The sequence below is a fragment of the Falco peregrinus genome, chromosome 7 (genome assembly GCF_023634155.1).
Source record: "Falco peregrinus isolate bFalPer1 chromosome 7, bFalPer1.pri, whole genome shotgun sequence".
In the NCBI taxonomy this organism is placed as follows: Eukaryota; Metazoa; Chordata; class Aves; order Falconiformes; family Falconidae; genus Falco; species Falco peregrinus.
Window position 1 is genome coordinate 19,621,349 of NC_073727.1, and position 26,118 is coordinate 19,647,466.

The window sequence follows — 26,118 nt, forward strand, 5'->3', positions numbered from 1 at the left end:
CAAACATAGTGCAAAGCCAGCATCCATGTTGTCTGGGACCCGTTTCCAATAGAGCACAGAAAGGCAGCACAGGGAAAAAGTAGAAGAACAGGGTGAATGTACATGGTATTTCCCCAAATACCAGCCAGCTGCTGCCTTCTTCAGCACACGTAGTTTTCCGACTTCGCTGGAGCAAGCACATGGAGGGGCTCTCTTGGAGTGTTTTTCTGCAACCCCTTAACCTTGTGCATGGCCAGTTGCAGATGGGGGGCACGGCTGGAAGCAGGTTTGACTTCACATGGAGCTGCAAATGTGATGAATGTTCCTTGGTTTAGATAAAAGCTTCCTAAAGCCAGGGATGCAGTTTATCCCCTGAATTTACAGATTACAAGACTTTTTACTGGTTGTGTGTGTAGCAGCGTTGATCTTAGCCTAGGAGAATTTCTCTGTACCTGTGAGCTCTCGAGATGGTACAAATCCCTCGTGATGATCCCTAAGGCTGTAGCATGTGAAGAATTTCAGAGTGAATTTTCCATCTGCTCCTTTTAAAGATCTGCTCTCAAACGTACCTTAAAGCACACACCTAATAGATTGATTCTCCTTGTTCAACTGCTCCTGTTCCCGAAGCAATTGGAGGTTTGGGGTGTAATCCTTTCCTTTGAGAGCATTAGGAAGTAGAATGTTATCATTGCTGAAGGGCTGTTTTATGTTTGCTTCTTTTCCATTTCACCTGTTCTAAAGGGGGGGAAATATGCTGTATTTTCTTTGTATAGCAGAATTTTTTGCTTCTCCTTTTAAAAAAAAAGTTGGGTTTTGTTTTTCTTTTTTTTTTTCTCTTTGATTTCATTTTTAGTGCTGGTGAAAGAGACTTGGCAATAGAAACTGTGTGTTCGAGACTGGACAGATAAAGCACAGGAGCCGCTAACACGCATTCCCTGACATCCTTCACCGTTCATCAGGAGGGACCCTGCGTGACAGAGGTGCGTACGGTGCTTCACCCCCTGTGGAGAGGACCAGCACAGCAGAAAGTCTGTGGAGGCAATATAGCAGTGCTAACACTGCAGACCCATAATTTGATGAGGAAAGAGAGTCAGGACAAGTATGGGTGCGTACAGACAGAGTTGGGAGCTAATTCAGCAGATGCAGGACCCCTGTGGATTTTCTTCCTAGAAGGTTCAGTGCAGTCTGTGCCACCATACTCTACCTAATTGTTATTTGTTGCTATGCTAAGCTCTGGAGGTGTATAAGTTTAAAGTTTCCAGGCTCTGTTCACAAATATGCTGAGAAAGGAACAATATTTCTCTTAATTTATTATAGAGGTGAACAAAAGGAGATGCAAGCAGGGAGGAATAGGTGTGCTCAGGTATTTGCGGAAGACTTCAGTGACTGAACATTTGTGGAGTAGTGACTCCATCAGCATCCACAGATCAGACCAGCCTGGCTCTTCTACTGGAAATGCAAAATGAGGGAGAGACTCAGGTGTTCCTGTAACTTTACTGGCACAGAGAGTGCCTACTTGTGGAGCTGCAGAAAGCTGGGAGCATAGCCGGAGATTTGAAATAAGATGTGACAGCATGCTCAAACAGCAGTTTAGTCTCACAGCCCTGTGCTGTGGGAGAAGGAACTGCAGCCTGCAAATCTGTCGTGCCCAAGAAGTCCGTCAGATTGGCATTTGGGAAGAAGCTCTGGTAATTACTGAGCTTCTGATTTCCTGGGAGCTCTTCCTGCCTCTGTTTTGTGTGTTACAATGTCAACAAGAGTTCTCTGTGTGAGGCTCCATCAGTTTAAAGAATTACATAGTGCTTGGGAATGATAGGGATGAGTTGGCTGGAAAGCCCAGCCACTAACCTGTTTCTCCTCCTCCCAAACTTCTTTTTGGGAGCTATGGAAATCAGCAGCCTTTCTCCCCAGGGTTGCTTATTGCTCTTAAATACAACACTGAAGTCTCTCTTGGTAAAACCACGGATTGGGTTTTTACTTTGCCTCTTTTTTTTTTTTTTTTTTTTTTTTTACAGCTCTAATAACGATGTGTTACAACCTCAGGCTCTATTGAGTTGATGAGGAATAAAGTCTTAGTAATGAAGAAGAGTCTGAGAGAGTGTCTAAAGTGCTTGCTTTATCACCAGCACATATTTCATACTGACAGTCAATACTTCTGATTCCAAGCCATGCGTGTTGCATTTTAAATCCCTCCCCGGCCTGCTCTGGTTTTTTCCCATGTCGTCTTTTCCAAGATAGCAGCAGAGTCAGTTTGTCAGCTTCACGTTTGTGAGCTTACAGGTTTTTTTAATTCACAGCCCATGTTTTTAGGTCAGGAGGTTAAAGTTTGTTCTGCATCAACTGAATGGAAGGACCAGAGTAGCCACTGAAAGGATTAGGTGGCAGAACAGCTGCAGAGGATCATGTGTGGGGTGATGGATTTAGTTTTCCAGGGATCCCAGTTGCCATTTTAGGGAGTCCAGTTTGCCATTTCGTTACTGTTCAGGGCTCATAAATGGGCAAAGCAGCTGCCAAGGAACAAGGTTTAGATGCAGTCTTAGCTGGTAATCTTCAGGACTGCCTTTATGGCCTCTGGGGCTGCAGTTTTCTCTGGCCAGCCTGAAGCAGCCTGTCCATATGCCTCCTCATTCTTTCTTGGCCACATTTATGATCCCTTGTTTCTGTGTTGTCTCAACACCTTGCAGGTTTGACTGCACTTATTCCATGGCATCCCCAAACAAAAAATCCCAGCAGAACTTGTTTTCCCACGTGTGCCTTGAAGTTAAGCAGTTTTTTAGATTCGCTGATGTTCAAGTGAGCATGTGCTTTGGCATTTCCCTCAGGAAAAGGATTAATAGGGCAGCTCTCATCTGGCCAGCTGTTTGTAGAAAACTCATAGCAATTCTGGGATCTTTGCAGCCCCTATGAGACCAGGCTGAAATAGCAGGGACTGACCAACTGATATGCCCACATAACAGTGACAGCATGAGCTTCATGTCTTGGGGAAAGCTTAAAAAAAGGGGAAAAAAGAAAAATAGACTTTTAAATCTTTTTAAAATACTGTTATTATTTTTGCCTTCAGTCACCTGGTTTGTACACCGATCGTGCTAAAACCCTTCTGTTGCGTAGTAGCGGTCCCAGAGGCACAACACAAGTGCGCGGCTATTGCCAAGGCTCCCTGCGCCTGACTGACAGCCCCATGCAGAAGCGCTGGGGATTTACATTCATCACCAGCCTCTCTCCCAGCCTGGGCAAATGCAAGTTGGTGTACAGAGAATAATATTAAAATGTCCTGCCAGCAGAGCCGAAGCCTTCCCCATCTGCGCGCGGTGGCTGTGCCGCCAAGATCCAAGAAAGCTGATTTAGCCTTTTGCTGACTTTTTAGCCCTTTTATTCTCTCACCTTTCTGAGATGTACACCAGTGCTGTTTGCCAATGTTACCAATTTAAAATCTGCCTGAATTTTAAGTGTCCATACTGCTGTACAATTTCATTGTGGGTAGAGTTGGGGGGGATTCCCATTTAATCAGGGGGCATTCAGTTACTGACAACAAATGGCCATGTAGGAAAATAGGCCTAGGAATTGTGCTTTATTACTCCACTTTTTTCCCCTTTCATTATGAATTTTCCTGGTTAAAGTCAAGTCTTCTCTTTATTTTTTCTGACACACACTTGTGGACTGCACTGAAAATTATTCCTGACTTCTCTTTGTTCCTTTAAGGTGAACTTCGGTTTTGCTTTGGCTTGTTTCCAGATCTCTTGTTATCAGCTGAGATTTGCTTCCTCGCCTTCTTTCTGCTAATTCTTCATGAGTAGATGAGAGGAGTATTAAATAGATTTAGTGAAAAATGACCGTCACCAGTGTAGATGACTTTCCTCTAATTAAAAATTGAAGCGGAAATGAATAAGCTTCTCTTGAGGCTGTGCAAGAGTCGATGCTAAGCCTAGCACTATATTCATCAGTGATCTGGGAAGTCCAGTATATGAAAGAATATCCCAGAAACTTAGATACCTCAGAGGATGCTAATAAAAGGGAAGGGAGAGTTTCTAGTGGCAATATATTCATGTGGCCTAGATTTAAATCTGTTGGCACAGACCAAAGACTCAGAGCTGAATTTGCCACGTCCTTGATTTTTTTATTATTTTTTTATGCCCATGCTAGCAGGCATTCAGTGCCTTAGCAGAGTTTTCCGAGCAAAAAGGCATATCTAAGCAAGTTGATAGTGCTTGGGTGGTGTGGTACCCAACAGATCCTAACTTCGGCGTCTCTGCTTTGATGAACAGAGCAGACTACTCCAATTTTGACAAGAAATTCTCTCTTGTATGCTGCCAACCAGCGGAGGTAATCGTAACCAACACGAGTACGTTCCCTTTAAACTTTCTGTTGCAATGAATTAAAATTTTCCAGCAGGAAATGAAAGCAAAACACTTCATCTAAAAATTCCTCATCGACTCTAGTCACTAGACCAGAACAATAGTGATTACACTCAGTTATGCAGTACAAATTCACAGCACTGCTGTGTCCCAGGATCACAACATGCCATTAAAAGGTGGGTGAAGAGAGCAGGTGTACATCAATATCTCCATTTCGTACATGAGGAGACAGGGGCTTGCAGACGTTAAGCAGCTTCTGTGAAGTTACACAGCGAGACAGAGGCAGAAATAGGAAACCAGATGCAGGGGCTGTGATTTTTCTGATCTGGCCACTGAAATGTGCGACTCTAATGAAAACCAGAGTGCCCAGAGAAGAAAAGCATGTGTCTGCATCTAATGAATCCCATCAGATTGACTGTTATTAACCCTGGAGTGTTAGATATACAAAGGATGCTCTTTTGCAGAGGGGACAGTTGCTTCTAAAAACTAGCAATGTCTTAGGTCACTGAGTCGTCCTTTTGTTTGCTTTGTCTGAATATATGATTGTTCTCTTGTAGGAATGGCAGAGCATCAGCCATGCAGCAGTGATGAGAGAGACTGACATTTGTATGAGGCTCTTCTGGCTCCTTCTCCACAATGGCTGGTGCCTCTGCATATTCATTGGATGGTAATGCAGGATGTCGAGAGCAGCAGTAGAGTTTGGCTTGATCCCATTGTGTTTTTCTTCTGCTGGTTGAGACTTTGAATCACCATGACAACGCTGTGACACTTCCAGCAAAGGTTGCCTGCAGACCAGGGGTGGGCTGGGGGTGGGTGAGAAGGTCAGTGATTGAGTCTAATGGGATCAAAAGTTGCGCATGCAGCAAAACGACTGTAGAAAAGCTGTCGGCACGACAAGAAGATGAAATTCCCCTTCTATTGGCTTCTCACTAAGCAGGCACAATAACTTTTTTTTTTTGAGAGAGACTCGCTATAAAAACTCTTTTGGTTATGGCTACTGATCCAACGTGATTGGGCATGCAGTGACTTTTGAACTCATGACTGGATATACGATGTTGCGGAATGGGGGAGTGGGGAACGGAGGCCAGCCATGGATGTTGAGATGGTCCAGTCGGATCCGGCTCACCTGGCTTAGTTTCACCCTTTTCATTATCCTAGTCTTCTTTCCCCTCATTGCCCACTACTACCTAACCACCATCGATGACGCAGACGATGCTGGCAAGCGCATTTTTGGCCCTCGAACTGGCAATGAGCTGTGCGAGGTAAAGCATGTGCAAGACCTGTGCCGCATCCGTGAGTCAGTTAGCGAGGAGCTGCTCCAGCTGGAGGCCAAGCGGCAGGAGCTCAACAGTGAAATCGCCAAGCTCAACTTGAAGATAGAGGCCTGCAAAAAGAGCATTGAAAATGCCAAGCAGGACCTGCTGCAGCTGAAGAACGTCATCAGCCAGACAGAGCATTCCTACAAAGAGCTGATGGCTCAGAACCAGCCCAAGCTTTCCTTGCCCATCCGGCTGCTGGCAGACAAAGATGATGTGACCTTCCCCCTGCCAAAATCCAGCCGAAACTGCAGGCTACACAACTGCTTTGACTACTCACGCTGCCCATTGACATCTGGCTTTCCAGTCTATGTCTACAACAGTGACGATTACCCTTTTGGTAGTTCCTTAGACCCTTTAATTAAACAAGCCTTTGAGGCAACTGTTAGAACTAATGTTTATGTTACTGAAAATGCAAATATTGCGTGTGTGTATATAATTTTAGTGGGGGAAATGCAAGAGCCTGTAATGCCAAAACCTACTGAACTAGAGCAACAGTTGCACTCTTTGCCATATTGGAGGACTGATGGACATAACCATCTCATCATCAATTTATCGAGGAAATCAGAAACTCAGAACTTCATTTACAACATCAGCACAGGGCGTGCCATGATTGCCCAGTCCACCTTTTACGAGGTGCAGTATCGACCGGGGTTTGATATTGTGGTATCACCCCTGGTCCACGCTATGTCTGAACCCAATTTCCTAGAAATCCCACCCCAGGTGCCAGTCAAGCGTAAATATCTGTTTAGTTTCCAGGGAGAGAAAATCGAGTCTCTCAGATCTAGCTTGCAAGAGGTTCGCTCTTTTGAAGAGGAAATAGAAGGCAATGCCCCAGCTGACTATGATGATCGGATCATTACCACCTTGAAGGCTGTTCAGGACAGCAAGTTGGACTTTGTTTTGGTGGAGTTCACATGTAAGAACCAGCCTAAGGCAAGTCTGCCCACTGAGTGGGCTCTGTGTGGAGAAAGGGATGACAGACTAGAGCTACTGAAGCTATCTACTTTTGCACTGATAATCACCCCGGGGGACACCCGCTTAGTGATCTCTGCTGGGTGTGCCATGAGACTGTTTGAGGCTCTGGAAGTTGGAGCCATCCCGGTGATTCTTGGAGAGCAAGTTCAACTACCCTATAATGATGTGATCCGGTGGAACGAGGCAGCCTTAATTATACCAAAGCCACGTATCACAGAAGTGCACTTTCTTCTGAGAAGCATTTCTGACAATGATCTCCTTGCCATGAGGAGGCAGGGCCGCTTCTTGTGGGAGACCTACTTCTCCACTTCTGACAACGTGTTCAGCACAGTCTTAGCTATCATAAGGACTCGAATCCAAATCCCGGCTGCTCCTATCAGAGAAGAAACTGCCGTGGAGATTCCCCACCGGTCTGGCAAAGCTGCTGGTACAGACCCCAATATGGCAGACAACGGTGACCTGGACTTGGGGCCTGTGGAAACAGAACCACCCTATGCATCTCCCAAATATCTCCGCAATTTCACCCTCACTGCAATGGACATCTACAGGAATTGGAATACTGCTCCGGGGCCTTTCCACCTCTTCCCCTACACTCCCTTTGACCCTGTTTTACCATCAGAAGCAAAGTTTTTGGGGTCTGGGACTGGATTTCGACCAATTGGTGGAGGAGCAGGTGGCTCTGGGAAGGAGTTCCAGGCTGCTTTGGGTGGCAACGTCCCCCGGGAGCAGTTCACAGTAGTGATGTTGACTTACGAGCGGGAGGAAGTGTTGATGAACTCCCTAGAAAGGCTCAATGGTCTCCCGTACTTAAATAAAGTTGTGGTAGTGTGGAACTCTCCCAAGCTTCCCTCTGAGGATCTCTTGTGGCCAGACATTGGCGTCCCAATCATGGTAAGAAAGATGTAGCTACTATGGTCTTGCTTCCTGGTGGGGTTTGTGCGTTAAAGTTGGCTTCAGCTCTTCTGTAGTGTGTCAGCTTAGCTGAAGTCATCTAGGACAGCATTCATCTCCTACGGTTGTAGCTGTCTGTACATTGTCTGAATGCTTTATCAGCTGAGAAAAACAGGGAGATTACAGGTATGACTCATCTGACCCATTTTTAGGTGTTGGCATGAGAATGCCCCGGCTCCTGCTCTAGAAACACCTGGTTCTCTCCACCAGCTTCGGAGGGAGGCCGATGTTCAGAGGTGGATGTGATCTGTGAACGTGTGAACTTAGGCAAGATGAATTGCTGTCATGAGAGAAGTTGTTCAGTGACCTTCAGGTTATGCAATACAAGAGCTGTTATGTGGGAGAGTCTAAATTGTAAAAATACAGGATCTTTAGAGGTGCCAGGTGTCCAGCACTCATGAAATGGTAATTGCTTTTATGGACCCTAATATGAATCTTGAGGCTTAAAGCTAGAGAATCTTGCTTATTGAAAATCTTTGCTTAGGCTTTTTAATTGTCATGCGGTGAGGACAGTTGGCGCCTTATAAATACCTTTGTGACTGTTCCTGCACTTTACCAGATAAATCTTTTATAAAAACAGAAGAAGGACTCACTGAAGCTTGCCTACTGTAAGGGCCTCAAAAGTTAGTTATCACTTGCTATTACCCGGGATGGCAGAGAAGTGAATACAAGCCAAGGGCAATGTGACCATATGAGTGTCCATGCTCCAAAGGTTGTAATTGACTTTTGCTTATGTTTGAGTTGAATTTTTTTTTTATTTATTCCCCCCGCCGCACCCCACCCCACCCCCAGTGAAACTGAAGAAGCAACACCTTCAAAGACCAACATTCATTTTAATGCCTAGCTAGCTACTCTAGCTACTCACTTGCATATTGGCAGTGTCGCTTGTAAGGAGTTAATTCTCCCTAAATTATTACTTATCTATGTATTTTAGGACTTCTCTGTCATCCCAGCATAACTTTCTGCTCTGGCCTTTGTTAACAGTCAATATTAAATATAAATCTCCACATGACCTCATAAAGAGAGCACGGGTGTAGAGCCACTAACAAGAAGCAACACCGAATCCAGTTGCGTTTGTAGGACAAATGGAAAGATAATGCCTTACAAATTAGGGAAGGGAAAAATAAAAGAGGGAGATGGTACTTAAGTAGGCAAACTGCTTGTGGTTTATGTGACAGGACGCTACTAAGCTTAATAGCAGTGTGAGCTTTATGCTTCATGCAAAGAGATTCATTGATTTAATATTTCGTTTTATTATTATTGTGGTGAATAAATCCTTCTGCTCACATTTAAAAACCCTTATGGTCCATGGACAATGAGGAGAGAAAATTGCTTGGATAATTGCAAAATAATCTTTCACATTAGTCCTGTTGAATGCCTGAATTCTGCAAAATCTTTGCATTGTGTCTGCTGAAAAACTGTGTACTTCTTCAGAACAGAAGAGTGGGGATTGTTCTTCTTGGATTGCTAATGGGTGTTATTTGTGAAAGAAAAATATGTTTCTGTAGATGGAAGTTAATGGCCATTATTTTACTCTGCTCTCATCTGCACCTTTATTGTGTTGCAGACCCACTGGCTTTTTGGGGGACTCTGACACACACCGGTTGCTGCGTGTTGCCTTCGAGGCTCACGTAGGGGTTTATTTGCTATGGGGGATGTTTGGTACCGCGTGGTTCATGAGGAGGAGATTGTCTTGGGTCTGCTTTGGGATGTTGGATGGTAACACTGTGCTCGTGGCCAAATGGCAGGGAACGGCTGGAACACAGCCAGCTTCTGCTGGGGTCCTTTCCAAACGAGCGTGTTGGCCTGGTAATAGGCTTTCTTCGCATTTTTCTAAATCCCATTTTTTAAAAAGAGCCCAAGCCTCCTGGGATCTCTCATAGGAGGCTTGACACTCGGCATTCTCCAGGCATTCATCCTACCAAAGTGCTTGGTGCTAAGTCCATCTCTAGCCTGGGTGTTTAAGTTAACGTTGGGAGTCTGTAATATTCATCCATATGGATGGTTTAGTGCAGTAATGGTAGAAAAACTTACCTGGGCTTCATCAGACAGCAACAGATCCGAAGATCCATTGTGGAAAAGGGCAGCGAGAACTTGGGCAGCAGAGGTGATGGTCTGTGTGAGCCTCAGCTGCTGAGATGCGGGATGTGCTAGCCAGGAGAAGAGGCAGGTGGGTACGTGGGGTTGGCAAGAAATGCAAGCCCGTATAACTGCTGATGTCAAAAGAAACAGCAGAACTGTGAGTCTCATTTCCTGGTGGGGGGAAAAGGTGTCTTTTGATGGGGAGTATCCAGTTCCTTCAGATCTTGAAGCAGTGCTATATCTCTGTATTACAGATAAGTTCTCAGTAATGTTGGGGTGCCAGGAATTGCCCTGCATTCAAGTCCCAAAGCTCAGAGCTATGTGGAGGAAACCTGGGGGGAAGGGAAATGGATGGGGGCAGATTTGGGTGCCCCTTACTTGCGACTGAAGTGGGTCCAGGCAGCATCTGATTGTGAGAAGCGTGGTCACTAGTGTGATCTGTGATCAAAGCACCCGAAGCCAGAAGGTTATTGAAGAAAATTGCAGCCTAATGGGACAAAGCAATGTGTTTAGCATGTCCTGGGCTGAAAGAGCCCTTGGAAGCATAATATTGTCCTAAATCCCACCAAGATGCTGCTGGAGCTTCAGCTTCAGGGACTGAGGACTACAATTCAGCTGTGCAGCTTTGTGCTAGCAGAATACCCCAAAGGAGAGTCCAGCTTCCTCCTTTTTAGCCTTAGTGCCTGGGTTGACCTTAGTTCATCGATCAGTTCCTTGAAATGTTGTTTGCAGGCTGTGCTGCTTGGTTGTGATTTGGTTATGTGGTTTCTTTTCCCTGGTGGGCTGGGAGTTAATCAAGAGCAAAGCTTAAAGCTGCATTGGATCTTTGGATCTTTCATGGATAATGAGATAAACACGACTACGGAATATATTCGATTTTTAAGAACTTTTACTTAGATATAGATTTCTTGTGAGGGCAGAATTTACTAAAAAATCAGTAAGATTGCTTAGCTGCAGAGGAGTCTCTGATAAAATATTCTGGCCCTGTACCGAGCCTGAAGTGACTAGGTACAAATTTAGTTTGATGTAAAGTTTGTGTAGTCATTCAAGGCTGCCCCTGGAACAGATGTAGGTAGATCACCCTCTAATTTGAAGTGCCTTTGTGCTGGAGTTGAGCTGTAAAAGTTGTTCCCATTTCATGTTAAACAGTAGCACAGCACAGCAAAAAACAAAGGTGGTAAGTGAAAAGTCTTGTTTGTGCAGGCTTAAAAACTTGCTTTCTCCAAGGGTTTGTATCTGTAGCTCTGCATTAGGAGAACTTTCTCAGACAGAAGAACCTGGAGAGTGTGACTACCAGCACCAACAGCGACATTGCAACCACTGCTTAACTTCTGAGTGCTTCCCTGCTGGATTTACGCAGCGTTGATGCGTCCTTCAAGATACATACTTCAAGATGTCTGCGGCATCTGGCAAAGTCACAATATACTCAAGGAATTAAAAACTGCCTGGACCTCCGATCTCTGCCAGCAGTTGAACTCTGATGCCTCGTAGCAGGGGTAGGAGTCCTCCTGGACACCACATTGCTGAGGTTGCTGAAGTCCCTGGCGTGGTGCTGCTCGCAGCTCACCAGCGAGTGCTGCTGCTATTTCCATGCTTACGAGGAAGAAAAGGGGAAAGGCATTTGGATTAAATCCTGCTCTGAACAGGTGGAAAGACTGCACAAGAGTTTGAGTGATGTGGCGATACTTGACTGTTGCTCCCACACTGCCCTTGCACGCACATTAATCTTGGAAGGATTTCCAGCGGCGGAATAAAGGAGTCATTAAGGAGAAGATCTGGCTCAGTCTCGGGGTAGAGGCTTCCAACCTCCCCTTTCAGCATCTCCGTGCTCAGGATTTCTAAACAGCGTACAGGCGCTGACAGGAGAAACCTCACTCTTTGCTTTGCAATTCTTTGACAGCATTTTCATCCACATGAATAAAAGTGAAGGGAAACAAATGAAACAAAACACTCGGGTAACCACACATCCAGCCCACGCAAATTGGTAATAAGATGCACCCAAGAAGATTCACATCCTGCTGTGCTTTGCAGTGTGCTTGGCACTGATGTGCTGCTGCTTTCAGGTTGCTGTAGGGCACTTGATTGCAATTCCTCATCAAACTTACAGCATAGGTGCAAGTCCAGATGCTAAATAAACCCAGAACATGGATGTAGCAGCTCTTGAAATCCTCCAGAGCTGGTTCACCATCCGTCTTCCGTGCGGCTATGAGCAGGATGTGGTTCGGGCAGGGGGGCAGGATTAATTTTCCCTGTTCCTGCTCTGGTTTTAATCCTAAAAACCTAAAAGAGTGAGTTGAGCTTGAACAGCCAGAGTTACCTGAAGAGAGTTTGTTTTAATATATTTAATATGTATTTCAGAAAGCTGCCAGTGCTGCATATGCCCTTGGTTCAGTGGGGAAAGCACAAAGCCCCAAGCAGCGAGGTGATTAAGCTATGGAGCAGCTTGCACTCAAAACAGCCACACAGATCCTCTAATGCAGCAATTAAATTATCAATTTCCCTTTCAGAAACTTCCTTAAAACCCCCAGGAGTTGCAGCCTGAGCCAGGAAAGCAAACTGTGTGCTCAGCAGCCTCCCCTTACCTCCTCTCAGATCCCTGTTTCTCAGCCTGTGGGTTGTGCCCTAGAGATGGGAGGAGACTGGGGAAATGAAAAGTGGGCTCGGGAGAGCTCATGAAGCTGGTTATAATCTTGATTAAAAAGAAATACTTGGCCCTTTGTAGGTACCCTCTGCCATCCAACTTTAGCATCGTCAGGTGGGCTGGCTCTTAAACTGGACTAAAATGCATTTTTAACAATTTTTTTCCTGTCTAGTAGAGTAAGGAGAAGGCATCTCATTCTAGGTAAAGGTTTTGCCATCCAAGGAGAGAGGAACTGTTGATTTCAGACTACGAGAGCTTTAGTACAGTGATCTCTGTTTGCCAAAGGCTGCAGAAGTCCAAGGAACATGAGAAAAAGGTTTGTGGAAGACAAGACAGCTTCATGGGAACACATGCTTCACCTCTTTACAGGGGTATTTGAAGCTGGAACAGTGATTTCCAAACAATGTTACTTTTATTTCTCAAGACTTGTCTTTATTTTTTCCTGACCTGAGCCCTTTGCACGCAGCTCAGGGTGGCTGCTGACATTACTGGTCTGAAATCCATCACTTTGGATGCGTTGCCTGGTGGCTGGTAGCATCATCTGAACATTGCTGGCTGCTCTGCAGCCTGCCTGAAAACTTCTCAAACAACGTCATTTCATCTGAGATTGAAGCTGGTTGGGCTGCATATGTTGGAGGCAGAGGGAGAGAGAGATTTCTCCTCATTAGCTAATAATTCAGATTTTGTACTGACCTGATGTCGGGTTGTGTTGCTGGGGAGGGGGCGTTGTTTGTTCGGATCGGGGCTATCCAGTTATGTTGTGGCTTCACTTTGTTTTGAGCCAGTGTAACATCTCTCCCACTTTCCCAGTAACGACTAGCTTTTGGTTGGATTAATTTGGAAGTGCAAGGGTTTTGCATGGGCTGCCAGTGTCGTGCGTGGAACTTTGCCTACGAACCCAGCCAAGCCGTAAAAGGGCTTCCCACATTAGGGGCTAAACCTTATTCAGCCCCAGACAACATTTTCACAGCCTGTGCTCATGTTCTAAGAAATGACAGCCTGAACTTCTAACTCTTTTCTCCATGCGTGCAGGTCCTTTGGTGACAGAGCCATGGCTGGAGAAGCCCTGCAGCAGTTTGCTTTCTCTCCTTCCTCCGGGGTTAGGTGGTGTGTGCTTGTAGGCATTTCTGAGCAATTTAGCTGGGTTCACTGCCAATGCCAGCTCCTGTGGCTTTCGGCAGTGACTAATCCTTTCCTTCGGCTTTGTTATAGAATAAGTAGCTGGCTTTGATCTCTGCAGCCAGTTCCAGTGGCGTAACGTCCTTTTCTGCTGGCTTGGTGGCCGGCTGAGAAAGCTCATTCAATTTAGCTGCTTGTTTAAAAAGGAATAATCTTTGGAAAATGTCTAATCCGGAAGCATTGCTGTGTCTGCAGACCTGTTTGGCTGGCTTCGGTGTCCCTTCAAATGCCACTTGTTAATCGGGAGCAGGCTGAGGGGAAATGCTGTCATGACTTTCCCTTCTGTTTGGGCAGCGTCTGTATAACCATGCTGTGCCGCGCTCGCCGCTGAAGGACAGATGCCTCAGGTTTGCGCGTTCTTTCTAGCAGAAATACTTGAAGGTGCTTTGGTGCCTCCATTTTAAGGACCGTGATGGGGTCCTAGGGTGATGCTTCTGGGTAAGAGGAGGAGGAACAGAACCTGATCAGCCTGAATGGCAGTGTGTAGCATGCTGTGGTGGCAGCATGAGCGTCTCTGCTTGTCCTTCAACATCAGGTTTGGTTTCCTGGTAAGAGCAGAGCCAACCTTGCAAGCTAACAACTCGCACAGTCACCAGTAACTTGAGCTAAACCAGACTGATGTGCATGATCTGGGGTGAGGCCCTCTTGGGGACTGTGAGTTGAACAAGAGAACAAAACTCTCCATGCTGATCACACCACCATTCCAATCGATCCTTTTCCTTCCTGAGGGCTTTGCATAAATACCAGCTCGGGTCCTGACTCAACTAGGTAATTAAGCACCTTACCAAACTCTTCCTTGGTGATGTGACTTTTGCTTTTCTGGACCAGCTTGCCTGCTGAAGCTGTTTGGTGAGTCAGAGCTTCACGCTTTTCCCTGCCTGACCATAGGTCGCAACTTTTGTATACAAAATCAGGAGGAACCCAACTTAACTTGTAGGTCCTGAGTTGCATATGGGAGTGGGGAGCTACCGGTTTGCTTCCAGAAGGTATGATTCAGGCTATGCTTTCCATGACAAAATCAGCTGAGAAAATGACCTTGTTTCTTAGGACTGAGTCACTTTACATGAGAGAGTTGCACCATCTCTGGGTTAAATGGGCCCCAGTCAGTGCACCAGCTTTACTGGCAGTGTATCACAGGTTTACGAGTTAGATTTCTCTGTGAGAGCAATTTTACAAGGTAGGGCAATGTTGCACGAAAGTGTGTGCTGCTGTTGGGTACGTAGCACCACCTGCTGCCTGCAGATCATGGTGCTGCTGGAGAGGCAGATTAGTTCTCAAATCCCTGTGAGTTTTGTTGTCTCAATATATATTTTTAGTGTTGTAGACCAGAAGAGGAACGAGCCAATTTGTTGCTTAGTTTACCTGCGAAGCTAAAATCCAGATGCTTGTCACTGCAGGGCCTAAGCAAAGGTGCAGTGATGCGTGTATGTATGCTGATAATGTAACAAGCAGCGCTGACTTCTTAGGGATTTGCGCTCTGAATATTAACTCAGACACTCTTGCAATCTCCACTGCTGTTGCCTAAAGCCAGCACTTAATTCTCTCACGTGCCATATGCTGGTTTGTAGTATTTTCCATAGACAAAATGTTACTGCAGCCTCAGCTCTCCAAATTCCCTTGGCTTAGGATGCAGCTAATGGGGTCAGTAACCAGAAGGAAAGCATTACTTTGGGGCATTTGAAAGGAATAACAAAGGAAGGAAGCATCCTTGCACACTACATAATCAGATGGTTTTGCTCACACGTGAAAGCTTGAAGATGTCGTGGGGGCCAGTTCTCCCATGTTGAAACCTTTAACCACCAACACGAAAGCTGTCTGTGCATCTTTAAAATGCTTTCCACTTTGGAGCAGACTTTGTCTCAACAGCTAGGGGACAAAAGCAGCACAATAGGACTTGGCACTGGAGTCAGTGCAGCAGCAAAATAACACATTGTTTTTCCAGGCCTGGATTCCTGCTACTTTTAGGGTTTGCATGGTGGCCTGCATGTGCATGTGTCAATAACAACAGAATATTTAATGTCATCTGATTATTCCATACAGTGGAACCAGCATGAGGGGAGACTGAGTGTGTGGATGCTTTTTCTGGTTTTTTTTCCTTCTCTTTTCACGCTGTTTTCATTCTTTGTGACTTTGTTATTACATCTCTTACTTGGTCTGTTTGGCACAGTGTGTTGACATCCACTTCACTGCAAGCTACGCTCTTCTTCCAGTAAAGTCCCAGAGCCCAAGTACCTGCGTTTCCTTTCTTCCCATGCTTTTTTCTGTCTTGGCGGAGTGGTTTTGCTGTGCAAAATTCATTTGATTATGCATTCTGTACGAGGCTGTCTTATTTGTGAAGTGAAGACAGCCTTGTCTCCCAGAGCAGCTTTAACTTGATGTTGTACCACAAGAAATGGATGGGTCCCCAGGCACAGGAGAGAAGGAGCGAGCTGCAGTCACTAAGGTCATGAATTTGGCTTAGGCTTGTGGGTATTAAATAGATGGGACAAAAGAAAATCTGTTGCTAAAGTTTGCTGGAACAGGAGGGATGTTGTGGGTCCTTGTGACATCAAGGAGGCAGTTGTGAGGGACATGAGAAGGTTATAAAGAAGAAGGTAACTCTTGGATACAAGGTTAGAGAAAGATGAGAAGCAAGAGAGAGAGGTTTTAATCACTGCTTGTTCTTACGTGTCTGATGTAGCTCACAGATGCCTCCCCAAGCTCTGTGGGATCGATCAGCAATGATATTGCAGCTCTCAGATAGAAGATGGTGACTTATGCCCAAGTTTACCAGTGGGCTGGTGATGGTGCAGCACGGCAGCCACAGGATTATTCATCTCCTGGACAGTCTCTTACCCCTTTTCCCCACAGTACCCTCCTCTTTCTGGCGAGGAGGCAGATGCTGCTCTCCCTTATTTAACTGATGGATACGGATACCTTTTCTTCAATTTTCTTGAAATCAAACACCGCAGTTAGCGATAAAGCATGACGGATCTCCCTGCCATGCTGTGATACGGAGCTCTCCCCTCTCCAAAAAACAGCACCTGGCTCCTTCCTGTGCTTCTGGAGGAGGAGGTTCATCTCCTGTGAAAAGCAGTCAATGAACAGAAGGGTGGTGGAGGAACTGGATTCAGAGCCATGGGCTGCAGTTTGATCTTGACTGCTGATCCCTGGAATCTGCACAGTTTACCTACAAGTATGCGGAAAGGATGGAGCTTTTTTTCCTGGTGGTAGTGAGGGGATGCTATTTTACAGAGCATGAGAAAATCAGGGGGGAAAGGAGTAGTTTTAAGTCACTTCTATTCATTTAAAGCCTTCAGTTAATTAATGAAAATCTGTGTTAGCCCTGCAAAGAAAGATTATTTCCCTTTTCCTGCAATTGGCAAAAAGATCATAAGCACGGAGCTAAGGACATCTTGCTAATAAGCTAGAAGGAAACTGAGGCACAGAGAACAGAAAGCTGTGCCTTGTCACTAAAGCATGCACTTGTACATCTCCGTGTAGTCTTACAGAAATGCTCTTTTCACCTATTCCCAGATTTACTAGCAGCAGAAAGATGGGAAATCTAGTGAAACTTTTCTTAGGCTTCCTGGATAACACTTCCAGATGAAAATAGTCTAGCAAAGTCTTCAGGTTTCTGAATACTTATCTAAATTGAACTCTGAGGGCTTTTTAAGGTTTGTGTGGGGAAACGAAATGGTTTTGTTCTCCACAGTGAACACTTGAAGCATTTTCGGCAGGGAGGTTCAGTTTCCAACTTCAATGTGAAAGGGCTAATCATGGCTTTGATCTCTGGAGCTGCCCAGAGCTCCAGCGGCTGGGAGCCCGCCTTATCTCTGCAGTAAGGGACAGCCCCATCTTTTACTGTGAAAGAAGAGAGCAAACAGGGAGCAAGAAAAGCACTTTTCTAGGGAATATAACAGATGTAAGCTAGATAATTCTTTGCAATAAGGCTCATTTTCCTCTTGCTTTGAATGCAGGTGACAAAGTAAATTGGTTTCAAACCGCTGGTAATAATCAGGTTGATTTTATCAGAAATTTATAAAAGGAATTGTTTTTAATCATGTCTCATGTATGTGAACTCTGTAATTTCTAACACATGCCGGTCCTTAATTCCCAGGCCATATTGTGAGTTGTGGGAGGTGGTTGTGGCAGTCTCTATTCGTCCCAAGCATGTGTTTGGCAGTAATGTATTAACTACCTCTAGATGCAAGCATTTGTTCCCCTTGATTTTGTTTAACTTTTTAATTGACTAGCGGGAGAGGTTTAAATAGATCACTAAATACTAAAAGTCTCGGGGCAAGCCAAGCTTTGAAGAACTTAGCATTGCCCACCACAAAGCCTATGGCTTCGAGAGGGTGGGGATGGTCTTCCTCTTGCTGCTGTCTTCTACTCCTCTGGATGGAAGACGGTGGGACTGATATGAGACATGGACTAGGTGAAGTAGGATTCAGCCAATGGCTCCAGCGATTAGGATCCAGCAGCCGAAGCCTATGAGCAAAGAGAAGGTCCTCAGAAGCCCATCTGGGGCTTGTATCCTGATTTGTCATCAACCAGCTCTGCCATGTCAAGTGAGAAGGCATTTATTGCTTGCTGAGGTGAGATTGCGCGATTGGTGAAAATGCCTTTCCCCTTTACTTGGCCACATTCGGGGTAAGCTCCCGGCCCTGTTGTCTGGTATTTGAGCTGATAGACATTGCTTTTCTCGATGAGCTGTAGTCATGGAACAACAAGAGATAAAACGCTGATTAGGGATTTGTGGTATGGGTTTGCTAGTTCTTTTCTTCTAACATTATATAAATGAGCTTTCATTTCTAGATAATGGGTTTGAGGACAGACATGCTGGCAGAAAGCTGTCTTCATTTCATCCAGACACATCAGAACTTTCCCACTGAGATCTCAGCCTTCCCAACTCGGAGCTCTTCAGAAAGCTTCCAGTCTGGAATAAACCTGGAAGCCAAAAGTGGGTTTGCGTGCCTGAGAGCTCTCTATGGTTGCTTCTCCCAGCCACGTAAGCATTAATAAATCCTCTGTCCTCTTCCCATCAAAGAAAGCATTAATAAATCCTCTGTCCTCTTCCCTGCAAACTTGATGGCTTCTTGCCTCTGCTTATATACCAAGTTTATATACTGGCTCTTTTAGTAGCTGCTCAGTGAGTTAATAGTCTGACCCCAATTCCTTCCTCTGTGAGTTGAGATACAGTGTTTATTTTGATGCCTTCAGCCCCCAGATATGAACGCCTGTACTAAACCTCTTCTAGGATGGGACACAGCACCTTGTAAATGCTGAACAACATCACCGAGCATCGTTGGACATAATGTATTCCAAACAGCGAGACGTACCAAATTTAGCAAATTTAAAAATAATCTCACCTGCTCTGCCAGGCGTTTTGTTCTACTGCTGTAGTGGAAATCCTGTTTGACAGATACCGAGTAGAAAGAGAAGGAACCTGCTGAAGAAGTAATTGCACAACAATACTGAGGATTTGCACTGACGAAAGTCTCTGTTAATTAAAGCAACTGGGCTATCAGCCAAAGAGAAAAGTGTGGAAAAATAAGCTCTGCCTCACTTAGTGAAGAGAAAGAAGGTATTTCCAATAGTCCCCTGGGACCTCATCCCTTGGGTTTCCACCACTTTCTTCTTCCACTGAAGATGCTGTGACTCTCTTCATTGTGCATTTCTGTATCTCTAAGATGGATGTTGCTGTTTCCTTCCCACTGATGCTGATGACCTGGTACTGCATGGCAGCTGATGGCTTAACAAGAAGAGGGTATCTCAGGGGCACTTCTAAACCACCTTGCTGACTTTTAACATGCTCTCTGCCTTGCAGATGAGATGCGACAGCCCTTCTCAGACCCATCCCTGAGCTCTCAGTCCATTTGCTGCCAGACTTCTCAGCGTGGACCAGGGGAATAGCAATGTGTCTTTTCCAGTGAAATTACAAGTACATGAATTAGCTGGTGGAGTCTTAAGACTGAAGGGCTGAGAGAGACCTAGGCTTCAATACTTCTAGAAGTTTTTGGGGTTTGCTTGTCTTTTTTTTTTTTTTTAAGTAAGTCAGGGAGTTGCAGTTTGTGCATCTTTCTTAGGCTCTCATATGGCTCTTCCAAGGAGGACAATGTACCGAGATTGTACCTGTCTGACATCTGTGATGAGCCCTCCACCTACATAGCACAGCTGGGGAAGTAAGGCAGGGATGCTGAATATTTTTGCCAAAGTAAGGTCAGGCTTTCCCAGTCAGTTCCTCTGTGAGCTGGTCAAGCTTTTCTTTATCTGTACAGGCTGTAGTACACAGCATTTCTGTGGTGAGTTCAAATACAGGACCAGGATAGTCCTCGTTATGGATTCTTTCCTGGCCTGTTTTCACTCTGCTGCTCTGAATTTCACAAGCTGCTCTGAAAACAAACTAGCCCAAGTGGCATACAGCAGTCCTGGCTGCGGGTATCACTCTGACCTTGTGCCACTCTGCCCCGCAGGGTGCGGTGCCAGCTTCCCTACAGTAACCAAAATAGATCTGAGAGATGAAAGCTAGTTCAGAACCGTGGTCACTCTAGCCTGATGTGGTCCTCAGGCTCTGCCTGCCTCTGGGGGGTGGGCCAGGATGCTATGAGGATATGTAGCTCCTCTGTTGGCAGAACCAAACTCCCACTGAATCCCAGGAGTCAAAGTTGGCTTAAATCTGAAGCAGAAGGGTGGTGTCTTTTCCCAGGCTCACTGGCAGCATGCATATCTATTCCTGAGCTGTTGTTGTTTACCAGTCTAACTCTGGGAAGTTTTTGCTGCCCACAAGTAGTTTGAATCCTCCATCCCTGAGGATACTCTACCATGCAAAAAGAGTTAAAAGATGCTGCCTGCCCTCTTTCTGTCTCTTTGTGTGCTCTCTTTTTCAACAGTGAGGGCTGGTTAGAAATGGCATCTCTTTATTTTACCTAATATTAGCAAAATGGCTTTAGCGCAGAAAATGCAAGTCAGGTGTCCCTGCTCTCCCCAAGCACGCTGCCGGATCTTGTTGGGGGGGGGGGGGGGGGGGGGGGGGGGGGAAGCACCCAGGCTGGGTGGAGACATGGAGCCAGAGAAGTGATGCTACAGAGATGGGGAGGTCATAGGCGGGAAAAAGCTTCCCCTTGGATTGAATTTTATAGTGCATATAAAATTTATTGAGGATGGACATGGAGGGGCCAACACAAGCCTGCTATTTTTTTCCTGTATTAAGTGATACAGAGCTTCCCCAGCCCCGAGCCCTTAGGTCTCAGCCTTATGCATCCAACACTGTTGTTTCACCACTTAACTTAATGGATGCTGCACTGTCAGGCATTGGGTGAAATTTGTCCGTTTTCATAACTTAGAATCTGCAAGGGCAATATTCCTATTGTGTAGGACTGACCTTTGAAAATCCTCTTAATTTATTTCCATCCAAAGATCTTTGAGTTGTTAGCAAACATTTGTCAATCGAACAGCTGCCCTGCGAGATTAGGAAAGGAAAGACAGCACTGGTTTGTTAAAATGCAGCCATGTCAGCTTGGAGCATGCCAGTAGTTTCAACAGTGCATTATATCATTACCCCCAAGCTTTACAAGAGCAAGCTGTTTTATCCAACAGCCTTTTGGCTGTTAAAATTACCACTATAGCAGCCAAAGGGTATTGGAGAGGAAGAAGAGGCATAGAGGATGAAGTTCAGAGTTGAGATGGACTGACAGAAGCAGGAGCTTGAAGCTGGGAAGGGTAAAGTGAAGGCTGAGAAAACAGTTTTTCTTAAAACATGTTTCTGTTAAGGATGAGTGTTTTGGTGCTGTCACTGGAGAAGTCTTGGTGGCGGAATCGTTGTCCTTCCTGCAGAAAGCTGGATGTGGCACCCTACGTGGCCTCTTGCAAAGGGTGCCTACAAGAGCCATGGACAGCAGGAGAAGAGCAAAACCTTGCAGCAGAATCAGCATCTGGTAAGGGCTGTACTGCAGGCCAGTTCAACACTGCCACTTCGAAATGGCAGCAGAAACCCTGCAGACAGGATGCTTCTAGTTTATTTGCCTTAACCTGGCTTACACAAGTAACTGTGTACATATGCCCCTGCTTGCACTGAATCCGTTCATGCTCTTGCTACACACTCTCCCAGTGCCATCTATTTTCTCCCGAGTATGTTTCGATGCTGAGCTCTGGGACTGCTTCTAGGCTGGGCAGAATTTCATCTGATTTTTCAAGCCTTGAATAGCAAGACAGGATTTGCCAGGTGAAAGCAGGTTTGCAACATTCATCTAGCTGCAGCTTGAGCATCAGAGAAGAACCACAATGTCTGTCACAACAATCGCGCCTTTGGATATTGCCTATCTCATTGCAAAAAAAATCTCAGCCCCCCCCCAAACCCAAATTTGGGGTTATCAGTATCAAAACCCTGAGCATGAGATCTTCCCTCCTCAAATGACTTTCTCTGGTTTCACAGCAAATGGCAACTTGTAAATCTGGTTTGTGATCCCAGATGTGTTAATGGAAGTTGGATTGTGAGCTTTTCTGTCCCCCTGTGCTCAGCAGTTTTTTCCTGCAAGCTTTCATGTAAAGCACAGAGCAGTCTCAGAAAGTTGAGAAAGGAGTGAGGTGAAGCAATGGGAGACGAGGTATTTGAAAGCCTCAACTGCAAGTAGCAGCGTGTTATCCCAGGGACGTTCTTTGCAGCCAAATAATTACAAATAATTGTAAAATAAATCTAGTCGGACAACCAACTCAACGTGCATCTTTAATTGCACAGCCACTAACAGCAACACACGGAGAGAATAAAAATAAGTGAGTATCTAGATCCTTTTAATGTTAAAATAAGCATTCTTCTGCTTTAGGTTCTCTAGAAAGATGAGACAGCTGCACCCATATGAAAATGAATAAATAATCAGTTTTATTTGTATTGCAAGCTGTTTTCTCATCTCAGAGATGAGCAACCCACTGATAGCAGTCGAGTAGTTTAAAGAGAGACCAAGTGTTTACACATACTACGTGCATGGACACAATATCAGTTTTAAAAAAAGGATTTCTAATAGTATCTTCCTGTGTGGTTTTGTTCTCAGTGGGGGATAATTTATGCTTGGTTTTATGCTGCATTATTTAATTACGCGTATTTTAAAAATGCATCTGTTTTGCCAATTTATATGCACTATATGCTGCCTTTGGATAGCTTTGTAGCTAAACACTCTTCCAGTGAAACTCTTTTCATACCTCTGGAGATGGATCTTAAAATAGTCTATAAATCCTTTTCATTCAAATTTTGAAAATGCCTTGAGTTGGAGGTAGCCAAGTACAGAAGTCTGGAGGTCCAGGGTGTACAAAGGAGGGGGGCTGTTTCAAGGTGAAGGACTGGGGAAGAAGCACTGAATAATTAATACATGAGGAAGGGAATAACGGTAACTTTCCCATACATCTTTACAAGCAAAGATTAAAGGGAAAACGAGAAGGTGAAGAACTGCCAGGGGAAGCCACTGTAAAAAACAGGGACGTCTCATCAGGCAATAGATGACTGAAGAAACATCCAGCTAAGAGTGTTTCTGAAGAGCTGTTTTTGGGTGGACGTTCAAATACATGACGGATATTTTTGGTGCAAGTGCCATCAAATCAAGCAAGAGAGCAGATTCCAGACGATACATCCAGGGTAGGTGAAAACTGATGTGGAAGAGGTCTGGGAGTGGGCACCTGTAGACGAGTGCTGTCTTCTTTCTCCTGCCTGCTCACCACCTTGCCCGGCTGCAGCAGATTGCTGCATGGCCTGGGCCTCATCCAGACTAACCGGAGCGGAGCTGGGAGCCAGCTGGGGATGGCAACGCTGTTTCCTGGGGAGAGACCAGTCACAAGAGGAGCACATCCCCTTACAGCTGCACCTCGCACGCAGGTGGATCTGAACAGCCTGCATCTCTCCCTGGGATGGCTTTGGCTGGGGTAATGGGGCTCCTTTAGGAGCTGTGGTTACATCCATGCCCATTTATCAGTATCTTCTGGCTTTGAGTGTGTTAACCCCAGGATAATGGCAGAAGATTTGTTGTCTTAAACACCTCAAAGAGTTGCTTTCTGCATCTGAGTTTTTTAAACTTCATCGTAAATGCACACAATCAAAAGAACATCCATTTCTTTACAAAATGCCAGTCTGCTAAGACCTCCCAGTTCTGGTGGTGTTTCTGGAAAGGGCTTTAACACCATGTTTATGTGTGTGTCAGAGTGCAGGGCTGCAATTTCCCCTGGATTTGCAGCTTGTCGGGAACTGTCGGAAATGCACTGTAGTCCCGTGTTGTGCTGGACTCATTTCCTTGAGGTTTTTGCGTCTGGGCTGGGAATGAGAGTGTGCTTACAGGGAGGAAAGGCATCATCTCCAGGGCTTGGTTACGGTGGGAAAGGATCCCATCTTCTGCCTGCTGCCTGCCCGCACAGCCCCGTCAGCCTGGCAGCATGCCGGGAGGAGCATCGTGTTGTGTTGGGTGAGGTCAGATTTTTTTGTTTCATATGAAACGAAGAATTGCCTGGCTGAAATGGAGGCTTGGATCTGTGTTTTTCAGGGTGGTTTTAGCTGTAGAAAGCAGGATGCTGGCCATTAGGAATTGGATGAACTTCTGGTGCCTGCAAACAGGACGGGTTCTCTCCTGGGGGGAGGCAGGAGGAAGCAGTGCTGCGTGGGCACGGCAGGACCCCAGGGCGGCTGAGCGTGATGCTGCGCTTTAAGGAGGAGGCGATTGATAGTCTTCAGTAAGCACTGCCGTAGTTGTCCTTGGTAAGGGCAGTCAAATAGATTTGAGAGCTGGGCTGAGAGCCATGGCGATCTTGCCAGCTTTTGTGGAGTGGCTCAGCTTGCCCAGGAGCAGCTAGTGATAAAATGCTGAGAAAATTGAGGGAAAAAAAGACCGCGGTCTTGGTCAGAGCCGTGTAATTCACACAAACATCACCTAACTGGGAAGGGGTAGATGGCTGCAGAGATTTTTGGTGGCATCTGTAGTGATGGCAACAGCTTCTTTGGCTTCTCCTTGGCAGCTGCCTTGGCAGCAAGCTTGGCTCTTTGCACGTGCGGTGCCTGCCTTGGGACCAGCCTCTTCTCTCTTTTCAGCTCCCTGACGTGTTAAATGGAGGGAAGATAATACAGAGCATGAGAGAAAGTTAAAAGTCATCTCTAAGAGAGTGAGCCTCAGGTGTGTAGTTTCGATATGGAGCCTCTCCCGATGCCAAAATCCCTGTCCTAGCCGGGATGTTTACAGTGTGCTGTATCCCCATCTGACATCCTAGACTTGTTGCTTGATTTCCAGCGGGTCAGTGCAAACCCTTTCTGACAGCTGCACTTGTGAAAAAATACACAGCTTCAAGGATGATGTTGTTTTGTAGGACCAGGGAGACTTGTCATCTTCCTCATCCGCATCTCTGGTTGAATTTGCAAAGAAGCAAGTGCCAGTCTGATCTAACACCTCGGTTGCAGAGGGAGTAGGGAATGGAGTCAGCTGTGGTAAAAAAATATGTGATTTATTCTGCTTATGCATATGTGAACCTGCACACACATAACTCGTTCTGAGGAGTCTTGTAAATAATCTCAGTGTTAGTATGCTGATGCAGAGGGGGAAGGGACCCTGGTGTATCTGGTAGTCTGTGGGTCTTAAGGGCTGATCTGGCAAGTTTCTTAGTCAAATGATGTTCGAATTTTTCCAATCTAGGCATTGAAAATAAATGTCTGGTTACAGAATAGTTTCAGGGATATTTAGTACCTACTTGTTCCCCACTGCTGGAGTTTGCCATCTCCCAAAGGCATCTTAACAAAGCCCTCCCTAACCTCTATTAACCCGAGTTTGGCTGATCTTTAATTGCTTTCATTTCCACATTAGCAGCCACATGTGCTATGAGCCTGCAGGCGCAAGGGAGAGCTGGAGAAGTCTTGGTTCCCCCTGTACTTTCTGCAGAAGGAAAAAAAAATCATCATCAGGGTAGAGGGGAAGGTACCTGCTCAACTTGAAACAAGGTTATGTGGGATATGGATGGGATGAAGATCATCAGCTCCTGAATATGCAGATCTCACCTTCCTTGATGGGTGGGTACAGTGACGATGGCACCTCTGGAGCCAAGTCCAAGTGGTCAGCCTGGTCACCCATGATCTGGGAGATGTGTTACCACTTTTCTTTGTGGAGAGGAGCTGAACTCCTACCTAGTCCTCCATGTGGAACAGAACAGCAGGGTCTTCACTGGGAGCTTTGCCCCAGATGAGGTCCTGGGCAGATCCTACCCCTGAGGTCAGTGCTGTCCTCCTCAGCCCAGGCTGAGTTTGGCAGAGGACTTTGGTCTGGTCCAGCGGATCAGTCTTTGGGACAGCGGTAAGCAAAAGGACACGGCACTGGGTGCCTCTGGCTTGAGTGCTGCCCTGCAAAGCAAGAGGCTTGCTTCACTGAATCTTATTAATAAAACGTTCAGAGTTGGTGCCAAGAAAAGGGATTGACAGTGCTGTAAATCTGCACCCTCCCTGGAGGACTGCGTTGGCAGGAGTGCTCTTTTTCCTTCAAAGCATATATTGAGGTCAACTCTTCATGCGGAAGAGGAAGATGCATTTGGCTCCCGCATCTTCAGTGCCATAATTCTCAGCTGTGTGGTAAAAGGGAGCTCGTGGTGTCCCCATCCCCACTCTGCCTATGGTGCTGTTTTTCCCCAGCCTGTTTGGGTTGAATTGGCG

General features: G+C 45.7%; 1 protein-coding gene across 16 annotated transcripts in view; it reads left to right on the forward strand.

Annotated features, from left to right (window-relative positions):
- Nucleotides 1-26,118, forward strand: part of EXTL3 (exostosin like glycosyltransferase 3) — a 130,783-nt gene that overhangs the window by 91,689 nt on the left and 12,976 nt on the right. For 11 of the 16 annotated variants that reach the window (XM_055809956.1, XM_055809962.1, XM_055809955.1 and 8 more), the window contains 2 exons: nucleotides 833-959; nucleotides 4,889-7,516. In XM_055809956.1, the coding sequence (XP_055665931.1) occupies nucleotides 5,369-7,516 (2,148 nt within the window). In that variant the 5' untranslated portion in view covers nucleotides 833-959; nucleotides 4,889-5,368. Of the gene's footprint in view, nucleotides 1-832; nucleotides 960-4,241; nucleotides 4,319-4,888; nucleotides 7,517-26,118 lie in introns of all 16 variants that reach the window. The other 5 variants (XM_055809957.1, XM_055809964.1, XM_055809967.1 and 2 more) reach the window with 3 other exon arrangements.